At 42.1% G+C, this 16,690-nt stretch overlaps 1 protein-coding gene across 1 annotated transcript; it reads left to right on the plus strand.

Annotated features, from left to right (window-relative positions):
- The first annotated feature begins 403 nt into the window (after positions 1-403).
- Atp5f1a (ATP synthase F1 subunit alpha) lies at positions 404-12,006 on the plus strand. Its single transcript, XM_070029230.1, has 12 exons — positions 404-727; positions 2,069-2,147; positions 4,433-4,602; positions 6,753-6,926; positions 7,032-7,198; positions 7,357-7,505; positions 8,812-8,963; positions 9,066-9,290; positions 10,048-10,155; positions 10,262-10,406; positions 11,028-11,178; positions 11,793-12,006. Exons 1-12 carry the CDS (start codon positions 668-670, stop codon positions 11,872-11,874), a joined length of 1,662 nt encoding a protein of 553 aa, XP_069885331.1. The 5' UTR covers positions 404-667; the 3' UTR covers positions 11,875-12,006.
- The last annotated feature ends 4,684 nt before the right edge of the window (positions 12,007-16,690 follow it).

Consider the following 16,690-nt stretch of genomic DNA (forward strand, 5'->3'; position numbering starts at 1 on the left):
TTTTAAACAATTTTATCTCATTCATACAAGATTCTTTTAGGTTAAACGTTAACAGTTGATTCTTTAAGGCGAATACAAATCATACATGGTATGGACGTCAAGATGGTCCAAAATTTCCCATCAAGGTCTGCGTTGGGGACTGTTGAGTGGCAGGTTGACCTACGGGGTGGGAGACGCGGCCCGGGTGCCCCCAGCCCCGCGGGGTCTCACTGTGCATCCTAGCTCCAGCACCAGGGTGTTCGGGCACGGCGCGGTGAGTCCTCCGGGTCGCCAGGGCGGCGCTCCCGGGCCGGGGACGCCCATCAGCCAGCTCCGCCCACAGGCCCGGGAACCGCACTTCTGCGGGAACTGCTACTCACGTGGTTGTCCGGGGCAACCGCAAGGTCGACCCGAGAGCTCCAAGTTAAAGGCACGGCAAACCCCGGGGCAGAGGCCAGCCGCAGTCTAGTCGCTCGTTTTGGGGTTTAAACCTCCAAAAGATACTACGCTTCAGAGAAAAGAAAGAAAAAAGAAAAGAGTGGATTTGCATCCGGAGGCGAAAACGAGAGGCAATACTTCCGGGTCAGGTGGGCCGGCTGCTTTGACCTTCGCCGCCGCTCGGCCATTTTGTCCCAGTCAGTCCTGAGGCTGCGGCTGCGGAGGACCCACTCGACCAGGAGCTGCAGAGATGTTGTCCGTGCGCGTCGCCGCGGCCGTAGCCCGTGCCCTCCCTCGGCGGGCCGGGCTGGTAAGCTGCGGGGGCCTGGGCCGCGGCATCCCCGCGGGGCTGCACGGGCGGTGGGCGCTGGCTCCGAGCTCGCTGCGGGGAGCGCGAAGGGCCGGGGCGAGCGCCGCCATCTTGCGCGGGTGGCCGCTGGGCTCGGCCGGCGGGTGGCCATCGGCCTGGGCACGGCATGGTGCCCCGTGGCGACCGGGAGGCGGTGACCTCGGTGTTCCCCGGGGGCCGGGCCTCCACTCCCGGTCTGAGAGCGGCCCGGCCGGGGGCCTGCGCTGAAGGTCAGGGCTTGTGCTGTCCCAGGCCCGGGGCGGGCCGGGTCCTGTCGGCCGGGGTCTGGCACCGCCGAAGGTCAGCGGACTGCCGTCAGCCCTGGGTGGGGGGGAGCCTGACATTGGATGAAGGTCAGCGTGCCCCGGTCCGAGGTCAGATCGGAGCGAAGGAGTAAATGAAGGATTTGTTCTGTTTTTCCCCTCGGGGAGGCGATCTTCAAGGGTTGAATACTCAAACGATCGTGAAAACAAGCGGACAGGTGCAGAAAAGAATTTCATGGGGCCCTGAGTTTGTGCTACTTTTCATGTAGATTCTGGAGATTTTTGCCCTTGAGATGTACACTTGGTACCTTGACATCACTCCTCCTTACTTATCTTTGTCTCCCTGGTAGTTAAGAGTATGACTTTTATGTCCTGGGAAAAAAGCGTTTGCTTTTTAATTTTCTTCATAAAAGCAACCTAAACTTGAAAGGTGAGGTACATATATTGGCCATTTTGCTGTCCTAACGCAACTACTGGCAGCATCGTGGTTTCTTTCCTCTTAACAGAAAAGTATTTTACACTATTTTCAGCAAGGTCTTAATGGTAGTGGCTTCAGAATTGACATCACAGTATTTAACCTTGAAGGAAAGATAAAGATGTTCACGTTCCAGTTGCTGCAGGATTTGGCCAGGGCAGTAAAAGAAAAAGTGCATATGCTATACCTCTCTTAATTTCACATTATTTTGTAACTCAGTTTTGTTTTCTTTTTTTGTGTGTGTGTGCGTTGTTTTAAGAGTTGGAAATATATCGAGGCATATATATTTGATAAACATATTGAGATAAATATATTTATCTTAGTGAGGTTTCTACTTAAGTGAAATCTGAGGTCAAAGTGATAGTACTTACAGAGTGCCTGTTGTGTGCCAGGAACCGCATAACATTAAGTCAGAAGGTGCTTTCTCATATGATTAAATCGTGTTAAAATTTTAGACAGAATACTTAGAACTATAATTAACATTTTTCACCCAGTAATTTGCTCAGCCTTAATTTGTTTAAATTTTTTAGTTTTATTTAGAATTTTTTTTTTTTTTTGCACTAGGTCTCCAAAAATGCTTTGGGATCATCTTTCATTGCTGCAAGGAACCTCCATGCTTCTAACACCCGCCTTCAGAAGACTGGTAAGTCATTATTTCTAAATCTGCATTGTGAAGGTTGATTTTTTTTTCCATTAAACTTTTTATTTTTCTCATTTTTTTAAGCTATAGTATACCATTTGTTTTGCCTTAGTAGGTTTTCTAGCTGCTTCTGATAGTTCCTTTTGGATAAACCCAAATTTTCTGATTTATGAATATTTCTATACTCTGCCCCCCCAAATTAGAAAATAAGCAGTTCATATCAATAGATTTTTATTTTTCCAAATACAGTAGGTGTTAACCTTGTACCTGACAAATACACGGAGAAGTGGGATTGGAGTTGAGCATAAGAAGCTGCTGTTGTTTGGAATATCCTTGGAGATGTAATGAGAGCTTTTGGGGTGGGGGATGGCAAATCTGGGGCCTTTGTGCATTTATAGACAAGTACAGTTTGTTTTTTAAAACACCAGAATTTTGTTTATTGTTGCAAATACTTCCATGGTATTTGACCAAACTCACAACTATTTGTTTGAAAGGAAAGATATGAAACAAATAGCAAGTACTCTTAATACTGAGGTTATGCTTGGCTGTGTATATTAGGATTTTTCTATATGTCAAAATGAAGAATGTATTTTGATTTAAAAAATTGATTACTATAAAGGTGTTGTATATAAGGGTTACAGTTACCTAAGTAAGGTAAAGAGTACATTTCTTTTTGGACAATATCACCCCTTCCCTTACTCTCTCCCAATTGTACTTTGATTCTCTCCCTCCCCCCAAGTTTGATGTTTTTATTATTTATTTATTTTTTGGGGTCCGGTCATGGGGCCTGAACTCTGGGCCTGGGCGCTGTCCCTCAGCTCTTCAGCTCAAGGCTAGCGCTCTACCACTTGAACCACAGCGCCAGTTCTGGCTTTTTTCTTTTTGCTTATGTGGTGCTGAGGAATCGAACCCAGGGCCTCATGCATGCAAAGCAAGCACTCTACCACTGAGCCACCTTCTCAGCCCCAACTTTGATGTTTTTAAGTTTGTGATTGCCATTTAAAATGCAACATGTTTTGGGCTGGGAAAGTGGCTTAGTGGTAAAGTGCTTGCCTAGCATGCAAGAAGCCCTGGTTTCAATTCCTTAGTACCACATGAACAGAAAGTCAGAAGTGGTGCTGTGGCTCAAGTTGTAGAATGCTAGCCTTGAGCAAAAGAAGCCCAAGGAAAGTGCCCAGGCCAGGCCCTGAGTTCTAAGCACCAGGACTGGCAATAAATAGATATGCAAAACATTATAACCAGGCACTGATGGCTAGCCTCTGTCAATCTTGGCTACTCAGAAGGCTGAGATCTGAAGATCATGGTTCAAAGCAGCCTGGGCAAGGAGTCCATGAGACTCTTTATCTCCATTTAACCACCAAAAAGCTAGATGTAGAACTGTGACTCAAGTGGTAGAGTGCTAGTTTTGGGCAAAAAAAGAAGAAAAAAAAAAAGCTCAAAGACAGTGCCCAGGCCTGAGCTCAAGCCTTAGGATAGGAGGAGGAGGAGATTTTAAATTACGCTTTAAAAAATATTGATACTAGGGTTTGCACTCTGGTCCTTGTGCACTTCCACTGAGTTATGCCTCCAGACTAAATTATGCTTTTTATAGCATTTATTTTAAAAAATTCAGGCTTCACTGTAACTACAGATTCCTTAGAAATTATAACAGGAGCCAGGGGCCAGTGGTTTATGCCTATAATCCTAGCTACCTAGGAGGCTAACATCTGAGGTTAGCAGTTCAAAGCCAGCCCAAGCAGGAAAGCCCATGAGTCTCTTAACTCCAATAACCTACTTAGATAAAGCCTGAAGTGATGCTGTGGCTCAAGTGGTAGAGAGCTATCCTTGAGACTAAAGGAGCTCAGGATTGTACCTAGGCCCAGAGTTATGTCCCAGGACTGGCAAAAAGAAAAAAGAAAGCAAAGGATGGTAGAACATTTAAGGAGTAGAGGAAAGTAATGCTTAACTGTTTATTAACCTCTTGTTTACATTTGTGTTCTGCAGAACTTTTTTCTCTCAACCACTTGAGTTTCTTCATTTTTATAGTGGTAGTGGTAGAGAATTTGTTTTAGAATGTACCTGGGTAGGGGATGGAAGGGATGGTAGGGGAACAACAAAGGAAGAAGTAACAGTGCTCGGTAGGAAATGTACTCATTACCTTACTCATGTAACTGTAACCCCTCTGTACAGTATTTTTGCAATAAAAAGCATATTAAAAATATAACTGGGTAGTTTTTATGTTGCTGAGAAATAAACTGTGAAGAGATCGTGGTTATGGCTTATTTTTTAATTGAAGTGCCCTCTTTTAGGCACTGCTGAGGTGTCCTCTATTCTTGAGGAGCGTATTCTTGGAGCTGATACCTCTGTTGATCTTGAAGAGACTGGACGAGTCTTAAGTATTGGTGATGGTATTGCCCGAGTACATGGGCTAAGGAATGTTCAAGCAGAAGAAATGGTAGAATTTTCTTCAGGATTAAAGGTAGGAACCTTTAATGAGAATTTGCTGCTTTAGGGTTATATATTTTTATTATCAGTTAAGCAGAAATTGTGTCAAACTGTTATTTTTTCTTTTCCTTTCTTTGGCTCAAGAGTTTGGAATTTACTTGAGCCATGCCTCAATCTAAACTCAATCTAAACTTCTCTTTGAGCTTATTAGGTAGGCCCTCAAGCTCCTGCTTGAGCCAGATAGGATCTGGCTTTTTTTCCAGCATAGACCAAGATCCTACTTGCTTCCTGCTGAAGCTGGGATAACAGATGTGTGCCTCTGCACCCAACTGTTGCCTGAGAAGGTGTCTTGAGAATTTTTCAATCTCCTGGCTTCAGCCCAGGTGCCTTAAATATTTTTGGTCTTTGTTTTTTCCTTCTTGTCATAAAGATGAAGATAAACGTCAGAGGTTTTAGTTGGCCAGATGTTGTATTTTATGGGCTGATTTAAATGTAAATTTTCACCGAAATTTCAAGAAATTCAAGTCTATTCTAAGTGTTCATAAGATGACCTTAGGTAAAAGCTTTTGAAACCTTAAAGGATGTACCAGTTCTGGTAGAAAGTTGAAAGCCATTGGCTTTGTATGCCAGTAAGAGAAAATGTATTAAAAGGTTATCAAGCTTTGATGATACAAGTTCACTTTGTTTTTAGGCTGAGCTTAGTCAACCAGTAGAGTGAAAAATTAAAGTTGTAGGTTCTCTGGGGAAAGCATAGGGCATCTGGGTAGACCAAATACACAGTATGTAGTACTGTTCCCCTAATGACCTTGTTGCTCTTATAAGGGTGTAATTTTTTTTTTAATTTTTTTTTTTTTGCCAGTCCTGGGGCTTGAACTCAGGGCCTGGGCATTGTCTCTGACCTTCTTTTGCTCAAGGCTAACCCTCTACCACTTGAAAGCACAGCTTCTTCTGTTTATGTGGTGCTGAGGAATTGAACCCAGGGCTTGATATGAGTTTGTATCTACAATGACATTCCAGATGCTTTCCTGTACTTTAGACATGATTTAGGGACCTAATAGCTTAACAGTTGTAATTATGAGAGATGATATATTGCTATTAATGAAAAATACTTTTTTCTAGTACTAGAGATTGAACTCTGAGCCTTGTGCTTGCTACCTAGTGGAAGAAGGCTCTACCCACACAAGCTTCCCGTCCTGAAATTTTGTTCTAAATGGAATACAGTTAGATAGTTTTAAATAATTTTAACATGATGAATATAGGTTCTGATTACATAGGGTGTGTGTGTGTGTATTCGCGTGTGCACCTGCATGCACACATGCACATGTAGTCCTAGGGCTTGAACTGGGGACTCTGTTCCCAAGTGTTTTTTTTTTTTGTTCAGGGCTAGCACTTTACCACTTAAGCTACAGCGACAGCCTTTTGGTGGTTAATTGGAGTGAAGAGTCTCACAGACTTTGCTACCAATGCTGGCTTTGAACCACAAAACTGTTTATTATGGAGCTTCTCACAGATAAAATGATAAAAGATAAATTGTTTAAAATTTTTATTAGACTATGTTGTATTTCAAACTAATCCTTTGCCTTAAGGTAATGACATTGAAAAAGGAAATGACATTGGAAAGAAGCTTAGCCTGTTCAAGTTCTTGGTTTCTTTCATTCCTTCTAGGATGTGATAATGAGCAAGTTAGGCTAACATAATGCTATTTTTAAGATTATTGAAGGGGGGCTGGGAAGGTGGCTCAGTGGTAGAGTGCTTGCCTTGCATGCATGAGGCTCTGGGTTCAATTCCTCAACACCACATAGCAAAAAGAAAAAAGCTGGAAGTGGCACTGTGGCTCAAGTGGTAGAGCGCTAGCTAGCCTTGAGCTGAAGAGCTGAGGGACAGCGCCCAGGCCCAGAGTTCAGGTCCCATGACCGGACCCCTTCAAGGGAACATGTTGCCATTTTAAGAGTCTTAACCAAGGTTGGAAAAATACTATAAGCCAGGTAGAAAGGTACTACCCCTCACCCATAATTTGCATATCATGTTGTATGGGTATAAGGGGAAGAAAATTGCTCTAGCTTCATAAGTATGTCTTCTAAAATATTTTTTATTAGCTCACATTAGTTACATTTACACACATGTTCAACGTATTCTAATCAATCTTGCCCCTTCTGTCAATCTCCCTGCTATGTCTTTATATAGGGTATGTCTCTGAATTTGGAACCAGACAATGTTGGTGTTGTCGTGTTTGGGAATGATAAACTGATTAAGGAAGGAGATATTGTGAAGAGGACAGGAGCTATTGTGGATGTTCCAGTTGGTGATGAGCTCTTGGGTCGTGTGGTAGATGCCCTTGGTAATCCCATTGATGGAAAGGTGGGTTTAGTGTTTATTGGATGTAATGGCAACTACTAACATCTAAACGCATTATTCAGAGGATTCCTTTTAATTTTAACAAAACTTTTTTTCTTTTTTAAACAGGGTCCAGTTGGTTCCAAGAGCCGTAGGCGAGTAGGCCTGAAAGCTCCTGGAATCATTCCTCGAATCTCAGTGCGGGAACCCATGCAGACTGGCATTAAGGCTGTGGATAGCTTGGTGCCGATTGGCCGTGGTCAGCGTGAGCTGATTATTGGCGACAGACAGACTGGGTAAAGATTCAAGATTGTGTTAGAAGTACTTTAGGCAGAGGTTACTTTTTCATTTTGGAATGGGAAATGCTTTGGCTATAAAGAGAGTAGGATATAATTAATTTTAGGAATTCTTTTGAAGTACTAATGGCATTTGTGTTTACTTTCCTTTTTTAAAGGAAAACTTCCATTGCTATTGACACAATCATCAACCAGAAGCGTTTCAATGAGGGAACTGATGAAAAGAAGAAGCTATACTGTATCTATGTTGCTATTGGTCAGAAGCGATCCACTGTTGCCCAGTTGGTAAAGAGATTGACAGATGCAGGTATTAAAAGAACTTGAAGCCTGTTGTTACCGTAATTCCTTAACTTTAGAACAGCTTTATTTAACCCTAATGAATTGAACTTTCTATTATTATATATATGTTGTATGTGCATACATATGTATGCATATGTATATGCTATATATAAGCAAAACCAGGAAAATGATATAAAACAACAATGCATTTAAGGATTTTATGTTTCTTTCAAATGGATGTTATTTGACTACGTAATTCCTGCTATGTTACATATTGATTCCAGTACTTCACATATGTAAGACAAATGCTCTCCCATTTGTACTAAGCTTTTTGTTTATGTTTTGAGATTTTTAGTGTTGGTTTGAAATGTGGTTTCATAACTTTCTAGCTGGCCCTAAACTGCTTCTGCCTCCCAAGTAGCTAGAATTACAGGCATGTATCACTATGCCTATCTTGTTAACTTTTTAATTTTGTTATTGTTATTATAAAGGTGGTGAACAGAGGGGTTACTTTTACATAATGTAGTACCAGGGATCAAACCCAGACTTTGTTACATGCTAATCAAGTGCTCTGCTACTGAACTATATTCCCAGCCCCTGACTCTGGTAAATTCTGGTTTTGTTTTGTTTTTGTTTTTTTGGTCATGGAGCTTGAACTCTGGACCTGGGTCCTGTCCTTCAGCTCTTCAGCTCAAGGCTAGTGCTCTGCCACTTGAGCCACAGCACCACATCTGGCTTTTTCTGCTTACGTGGTGCTGAGGAATCGAACCCAGGGCCTCATGCACGCAAGGCAAGCACTCCCCCGCTGAGCCACCTTCCCAGCCTCAATCTGGTTAATTCTTTTTTTTTTTTTTTTTGTAAGAATACCATACAGAGGAGTTACAATTACATGGGCAAGATAACGAGTACATTTCTTATCAAGCATTGTTGCCTCCTCTTTGTTTCCCCCTTCCAATCCCTTCCCATATTCCTTTTTTTTTTTTTTTTTTTGGTCGGTCGTGGGGCTTGAACTCTGGGCTTGGGCGCTGTCCCTCAGCTCTTCAGCTCAAGGTGAGCGCTCTACCACTTGAGCTACATCTCCACTTCCAGTTTTCTGGTGGTTTATTGGAGATAGGAGTCTCACGGTCTCTCCTGCCCAGGCTGGCTTTGAACCGCGATCCTCAGATCTCAGCCTCCTGAGTAGCTAAGATTACAGGCGTGAGCCACCAGCGCCCGGCTCCCTGGTTAATTCTTACAGTGAATTTTACCACATAGGCAATTTTATGACAGTAGCCTTTGATTGAAGACCACAGTATTGAAAACTTTTGCAAAATGTGAAACTTCTTTCTCCTCAGATGCCATGAAGTACACCATTGTAGTATCTGCGACTGCTTCTGATGCTGCCCCACTTCAGTACCTGGCTCCTTATTCTGGCTGTTCTATGGGAGAGTATTTCAGAGATAACGGCAAACATGCTTTGATCATCTACGATGATTTATCGAAACAGGTAAAAGAAACATTTTGTAATCTACACGTTTGCAATAGAGTAGTAGTTGACAAATGGAACCTTTGTTTACTAGGTTGAATGATAACCCTTTCTGTGTCATAGGCTGTTGCTTACCGTCAGATGTCCCTGTTGCTCCGCCGACCCCCTGGCCGTGAGGCCTATCCTGGTGATGTGTTCTACCTACACTCCCGGCTGCTAGAGAGAGCTGCCAAAATGAATGATTCTTTTGGTGGTGGCTCCTTGACTGCTCTGCCAGTTATAGAAACACAGGCTGGTGATGTGTCTGCTTACATTCCAACGAATGTCATTTCCATCACTGATGGACAGGTATTATTTTAATAACTAAAACAAACGTAAGAAATGGTTGGATACTTACAAGACAGTTAGTAGAGGCTAATGGCTATGAACAAATGCCTTTATTTTTTTATACAGAAAATTGCAAATGTTTATAAAAGGAGAGTAGACTAATAAACCTCACATATTTGTCAGCTCAATTATTTCACAGGGTAATGTTACTCATTCTGTATGTTTGTACCTTATGATTCTCCACTCCTGACTATGTGAGTGTGTATATGCGCACATGTGCTTGTGCCAGAACTGAAGCTGGAACTCAAGGCCTGAGCGTTGTCCCTTAGCTGTTTTTTGTGTTTTACTCAAGGTTGGAATTCTCTTAACACTTGAGCTACATCTCTACTTCTCACTTTATAGTGGTAAATTGGAAATAAGAGTCTCTCAGACTTATACCCAAGCTGGCTTTGAACTGTGATCCTCAGATCTCAGTGTCTTGAGTACCCAGGATTGCAGGTGCCCAACACCACCTCTAGATAGTTTTGAAATACATCCTTGAGATTGTTATCACCTCCCATATGTATTTCAATATAAATGTTACTGTTCTTTTCCTTATCCTAACATGTCTTAATCTCAGTAATAGAACATCTAAAATCAGTTTCAGTTGTGAAAAAATTGGTTACTTAGCATTCTTCCTCAAGTTTTCATGTTTCAGTTTTTTGGCATAATGACTTAAATTTTAAAATAGTTGTTTTCTTAATTTAAGTAGCTAGCCTTGTTTATTTTTACATTGTAGATTTTCTTGGAGACAGAGTTGTTCTACAAAGGTATTCGCCCTGCTATTAACGTTGGTTTGTCTGTGTCCCGTGTCGGTTCTGCTGCCCAAACCAGGGCCATGAAGCAGGTAATGAAGATGATACACCATTTTGACAGGGAAAGGGAATGCTATTAAGTCTTAATAGTACATCAGCTATGTAGTGCTCTGGACTACTGTAACCTCTGTGTTTCAGGTGGCGGGTACCATGAAGCTGGAGTTGGCTCAGTATCGTGAGGTTGCTGCCTTTGCCCAGTTTGGCTCTGATCTTGATGCTGCCACTCAACAACTCCTGAGTCGTGGTGTGCGTCTGACTGAGTTGCTGAAGCAAGGACAGTATTGTGAGTTGTTCTTTAAGGGCTGAACTTCTACTGTATGTTAGGGATTTCTCAGGCCTACAGAGATATATCATGTACCATAGATTTGTATGTTTTATCAAAGGTAGACTATTTCACTTAATTAGTCATCACATATCGTTACCTTCATAGCATAAAAGCTGTGAACTTTAATCACTAGGAAAATGCCCTAGATCTGTTTTAACATTTTCAATGATCAAAATCTATAGATTTTCTTAATCTACAAGATGGGAAAATTTTTAAAATATATATTTCTATCTTGCCAGGAAACTGGTTTTAGATACTCTATTACTGAGATTAATGTATTGGGTTGGGTGGGTTTTGTGGGATAGTGCTTATCCTGCATTGTGAGTCTCTGGATTTGATCTCCAACACCATCAGTTTAAACACTTTGAGATTATAAACAGTGGTTATTAGCTGTACTCAAAGATTATGCTTCTGTTTACTAGGAAGGAGGTGAGAAAGAATATCATGTAGAGATGTAGATTGATGAGAATATGACAGTAGGGGATAGAGACATGTTAATAATTGGAGGAAAAGTTTCTCTGATCTTGGTAACATGGCATTTTACTTGTTTTACCAATTCATTTGTTTTTCTCTCCCCAGCTCCCATGGCTATTGAAGAACAAGTGGCAGTTATCTATGCGGGTGTAAGGGGGTATCTTGATAAACTGGAGCCCAGCAAGATCACAAAATTTGAGAATTCTTTCTTGTCTCATGTTATCGGCCAGCACCAATCCTTGTTGGCCAATATCAGGTATGAATGTAGTTAATGGACTCATGTAGGTGTGGGTGTGTAGATGTCTGTGTCTGTCTGTCTTATCTATATGTCTTGGCCTTGGAGCTTGAACTCAGGGCCTGGGCACTGTCCCTGAGCTTTGTTTTTAAGGCTAATGCTCTTACCATTTGAGCCATAGCTCCACTTGTGGCTTTTTGGTGGTTAATTAGGAAATAAGAGTCTCAAGGACTTTCCTGCCTGTGCTGCTTTGAACCTTAATCTTCAGATCTCAGCCTCTTGAGTAGCTAGGATTATAGGCATGAATCACCGGCACCCTGCTAAATATTTATTTTTTGTGGCCAGTCCTGGGGCTTGAACTCAGGGTCTAGGCACTGTTCCTAAGTTTCTTTTGCTCAGGCTAGCACTGTACCATTGGAGCCACAGAGCTACTTCCAGCTTTTTCTGTTGATGTGTTGCTGAGGAACCCAGGGCTTCATGCATGCTAGGCAAGCACTCTACCACTGAGCCACCTTCCCAGCCCTAAATATTTAAAATTTCAAGATAAGAAATGTTACTCTTTTTTAGTTATAGTTAACCTATTCATTAAGTTTTTGTCCAGGTCACAACTTAAAATCTGTTTTTTTTCCAAATAGGGCTGATGGGAAGATCTCAGAGGAATCAGATGCAAAGCTGAAGGAGATTGTAACAAACTTCTTGGCTGGTTTCGAGTCATAAATGCCTATGGATTCATATCATATACTGGTTGGTTGCTTCTTTTAGAAAAATTGTTTCCATTTATAAAACAGTTCTCATATTCCTCATGTACAGAAATCACGTGAAAAATAAAACTTCCATGTTGTGTGGTCATTTTTTGTGCTTTGTGTTATTTAAACCGGCTGAAATGTTAAGGAATTGGTGAAATGTTTTTTTCATCTCATTCTTTTAAATCAATCAACAGGGCTGTGGTTGAGGAGAGAAATTCATAAACTAGATAACTGAACCTATGTGGTAAATTGCTATTGAAGAGCTGACTTAGTAAGTTCTCTCTGTCCAGAAGCCTTAGTTCAACAAAGTGGTGCTCTAGGTAGGAAAAGAAAAGACAGGTAGTGAGGCACTGATGGCTCATGCCTATAATTGTAGCTACTCAGGAGAAGGACATATGAGGTTCATGGTTCAAAGCAGGTCCACGCAGGAAAAGTCTGTGAGAGTCATCTCCAATTAACGATCAGAAAAAAAGGAAGTGGTGCTGTGGCTCAAAATAGTATAGTGTTATCCTCGAGCAAAAGAGCTCAGAGACAGCACCCAGGCCTTGCGTCCAAGCCCCACAATCAGTAACTGAAAAAAGGTAAAATTCCCAAGATAATATGACAAAAAATGGGAGACATCTGAATGAATAGAAATAATGGTTCTCATCATGAATAACTGTTCTATTTTCCCATAAGGTTTCACCAAGTGGTTCACGTGCTTTCACACTTTATCTTCCTTAGCCAGAATTACAAGTGTGTGTCACCATGCCTGCCTCAGCAGGTTTTAACTATAATCAAATTGGTCAGTGTGGTAAGTATTTTTGGTCTTGTTTAGGGAATCTTCACAGTCACAAAGGTAGCATCCCCCTTCTCCATGCTAATCATCAAACCCAGGGCCTTGGCAAGTGGTTTAACACTGACCTACATTCGCAGATTCCTACTTGGGGCTTTGCTATAAACAAAACTTTTTCATCAATCTCCATTGTCCTCTTTCCTAATAAGGGGTACATATTTACTGTATTTGTCATGGCCCACTTAGAAAGCTGAGGCAGAGGATTTAAATTCCAGGCTAGGTGGGCTATATGGTAAGACCTTGTCTTGAATCAACAGCCAAGCCCCACGGACCCCTCCCTATCCTCCCCCCAAAATGACCAAAAACTCGTGCATAGTTACTTAGGCAGGAAAAGTATTGTATAGAGTTGCTTAAAAGTACCAAAGTCTGTCCATAGATCTCAGGATGCACTTCATTGGATTACAGGCATGAGTCACCAGCACACAGCTCAAATTCTTTTAAATATTTGTTAACCACAGTGTTAGCCAGTCAAAATACTATGGCTTTATCTGTTCCAGATATATCTGCAAAGAGAAACGTACAAAAGAGATGGCCAAAAGTAGTATGATATAAAGCTATTGGAATTAATGAGGTTCCAATGTGGAACATTTCCTACTCCTTCCTTTCTCCTTTCCTCTTCCTGATTCTGCTTTTCCAGTGTTGGAATTATAAGCTTGTACCACCGCACCTGTCCCCTTCACATTTAGGTCTATATGTTGGCTCCTGGGGTCAGTGATGGTGTAGAATTCAGAATTCAGCATGGAGGTAGTACTCAGTTTGAAGTAAGGATGCAAGGCGGCAATAGTCTTGGGGTGAAATGTAGAAGGAACCATTAGGTCTCCCAGTGGAGTGACAGAATGCATGTAATCGCTCCAGCCACTAACTGATGTATGTGAAGTATCACCAGGAAAGCTCACTGCCCCAGAACTTTACAAAGGCCAGTCATCTAGACACTGCCCACTATGTACCAATATTTCAAACTTCTAAAGGAGTGCAGATGATCAGGACAAACCACATTGTGTTTTCATCTAGTGTAGGCACAGCAAGGCACTCTTCATTTAGGGAAAGTCTGATGTCACTACAGGAAATTGCTTACCAGGCAAGTCCTCAGATACCAACAAAGGGTCAACCTTGCTGGCTTCTCAGGACAGCAGTACCAGGTCTGCATGTGTGTGTGTGTGTATGTATGTGTGTATGCACACACACACACTGCAGGCATCTTCACAGCAAAATTAACAGTAAGAGCTGGGTGCTGGTGGCTCACGCCTGTAATCCTAGCTGAGATCTAAGGATCTCGGTTCAAAGCCAGCCCAGGCAGTGAAGTCCCCAGGAGACTTACCTCCAATTAACCACAGAAAATTGGAAGTGGTGCTGTGGCTCAAGTGGTAAAACACTTGCCTTGAGCTGAAGAGGTCAGGTACAATGCCCAGGCCCAGAGTTCAAGCCCCACGACCAACAATAACAAAATTACCAGTAGAGGCTTCTGGCATGGTGACAGCAACTGCATTGTTGAGTTTTACTCTCCAGAGGTCCAAGGTGTAGCCAGTTAGAACAAATTAACCATAAAGGTCGATTCTGGCAACAGCTGCCTCAAGTTTCTGTTAAACTTTTTTTTTTTTTTTTTTGTCAGTTGTAGGGCCTGGAACTCTGGGCCTGAGCACTGTCCCTTCAGCTCTTCAGCTTAATGCTAGCGCTCTACCGCTTGCCACAGTGCTTTTTCTTGCCACAGGCTTTTCCTGCTGATGTGGCACTGAGGAATCAAACCCAGGGTCTCATGCATGCAAGGCAAGCACTCTACCACTGAGCCACCTTCCTAGCCCATCTGTTAAACTAAATAAGTATATAGTGTATTTCTGACTAAGATACAAACTTTATTTCCTTTTTCTAGTTTTTACCTAATTCCTTCCAGGATACCACACTTGTTTAAAGATCTACTTAGCTTCCCCTGGGCTGTTTCTCAGACTTTGTAGACCTTGTAGATGGTTTGGAGAAGTACTGGCTAGATATTTATAGAATGTCGTTCAATTTGAGGCTATGTGAGACTTTTCTCATGGTTGGACTAGGGTTACAAGTTTCAGGGGGAAGGGCACAGAGGTAATGTTCCATTTTCATCACATGATATTAAGGGCCCATACTATCAACATGAAGTTTCACTGACCACCTGCCTGACGTATTGTCTCTTCTTACTCCATCCTGTTCCCTTCCATGCTGATTCTTTGGAAGGAAATCACTAAAAGTTTCCACTTAAGGGGTACTGCTTTACTTCCTTGAAGGCTACTTATCTATTTGGATATTTGGAATTTTTATGCATAAGAGATTTGTTTATGTTCCATTTATTTAGGTATTCAATCATTTATATCATTTGGATTCATAATTACCTATTTTATGCTTTGGATTAGAATAATCCAGTATTGGGTTTCTTTTGCTGTTTAAAGTGTCCCAGTTTTGACTTTTGGGAGCCCTTTCAGTTGGCTGGAACTCAAGGCTTCACACTTTTTTTTTTTTTTAATATATATTTTTTCTATTGTAAAGATACTGTACCTCTAGAGTGGCTACAGTTACATGAGTAAGATAATGAGTACATTTCCTATCGAGCATTGTTACCCCCAAGGCTTCAAATTCTTACTCAGCTTTGTTTTATTTATTGTGGTATTGGTCCTGGGGCTTGAACTCAGGCCACTTGCTCCCCTACCAGGTTTCCTTAGAAGGGGAGGATCAGATGGTGGGACCTGAAATAAAAGGAGCACTGCTATTGAGGCATCCACGGAACCCCCTGGCTGGCTTTATTGTTGTTGAGTCCTAATTATTGTAGGAGAGAAATCTTATCCTTACCCTGCAATGCTCTGCAGTCTTTTGGGGGAGGTAAGGTATTCAATAAGAACTGAAACTGATGCAGGTGGGTGGAGAAGGAAGGTTACTTTGTGGGATAAAGATGACAAGTTCTAGAAATTCAGGAACTGAGAGGACACGGAGGACTGGAGAAATTTAAGTTGATGGGAAAGCTAGCAGCAGGAGGGACCACCCAGGGGGCTGGCCAAGGAGGGCAATGAGCAGAGTGCCAGGCTCAAGGGCTGGGGGATGGGTAGGCAGGGTAGGGCCTGACACAGACATTGGAATCTAATTTGGATATACAACAAGGAAATGTGGTAGCTTTGCAGAAGCTTAGTGTAAGGGATGAGAAAATAAGAATAACCTGATGTTCAGTAGATACTATGTGGAAAATAAACTATGCAACTTGTGGGCAGGGACAGGAGGGAGAAACGGGGAAAGCAAAGGAAGGGGCAACATTGTCCAAAATGAAAAGTACTCTTAGCTGGGCACTGGTGGCTCATGCCATAATACCATGACCAAAAAAAATGTGCTCTACCAGACATATGAAATAGTAACCCCTCTGTAAACACCTTAATGACCATGAAATTATAAATTAAAAAAATAGAATAACCTAGTCCTGGTCCAGGTACCAGTGGCTCACACTTGTAACCCTAGCTACTCAGGAAGCTGAAATCTGAGGATTGAAGTTTGAAGCCAGCCTGGACAAGAAAGTCCGTGAAATTTTTTTTTTTTGGTCAGTCATGGGACTTGGACTCTGGGCCTGGGTGCTGTCCCTCAGCTCTTCAGCTCAAGGCTAGCACTCTACCACTTGAGCCACAGTGCCACTTTCCGTTTTCTTAGTGGTTTATTGGAGATAAGAGTCTTACAAACTTTCCTTCTCGGCTTCCTGGCTTTGAACTGTGATCCTCAGATTTCAGCCCCCTAAGTAGCTAGGGTTACAGGCGTGAGCCACCGGCACCTGGCCTTGAAATTCTTATCTCCAGTTAACTACTAGAAAACCCAAAGGGGTGCTGTGGCTCAAATGGTAGAGTGCTAGCCTTGAGCAAAAATGTTAAAGGACAGAGCCCCAGGTACTGAGTTCAAGTCCCACAACCAACAAGATAGATACATAGATAAATAGATAGATAGATTCTATCAATCT

Source organism: Dipodomys merriami, unplaced genomic scaffold (genome assembly GCF_024711535.1).
Source record: "Dipodomys merriami isolate MVZ:Mamm:240054 unplaced genomic scaffold, mDipMer1.0.p SCAF_2, whole genome shotgun sequence".
NCBI lineage: Eukaryota > Metazoa > Chordata > Mammalia > Rodentia > Heteromyidae > Dipodomys > Dipodomys merriami.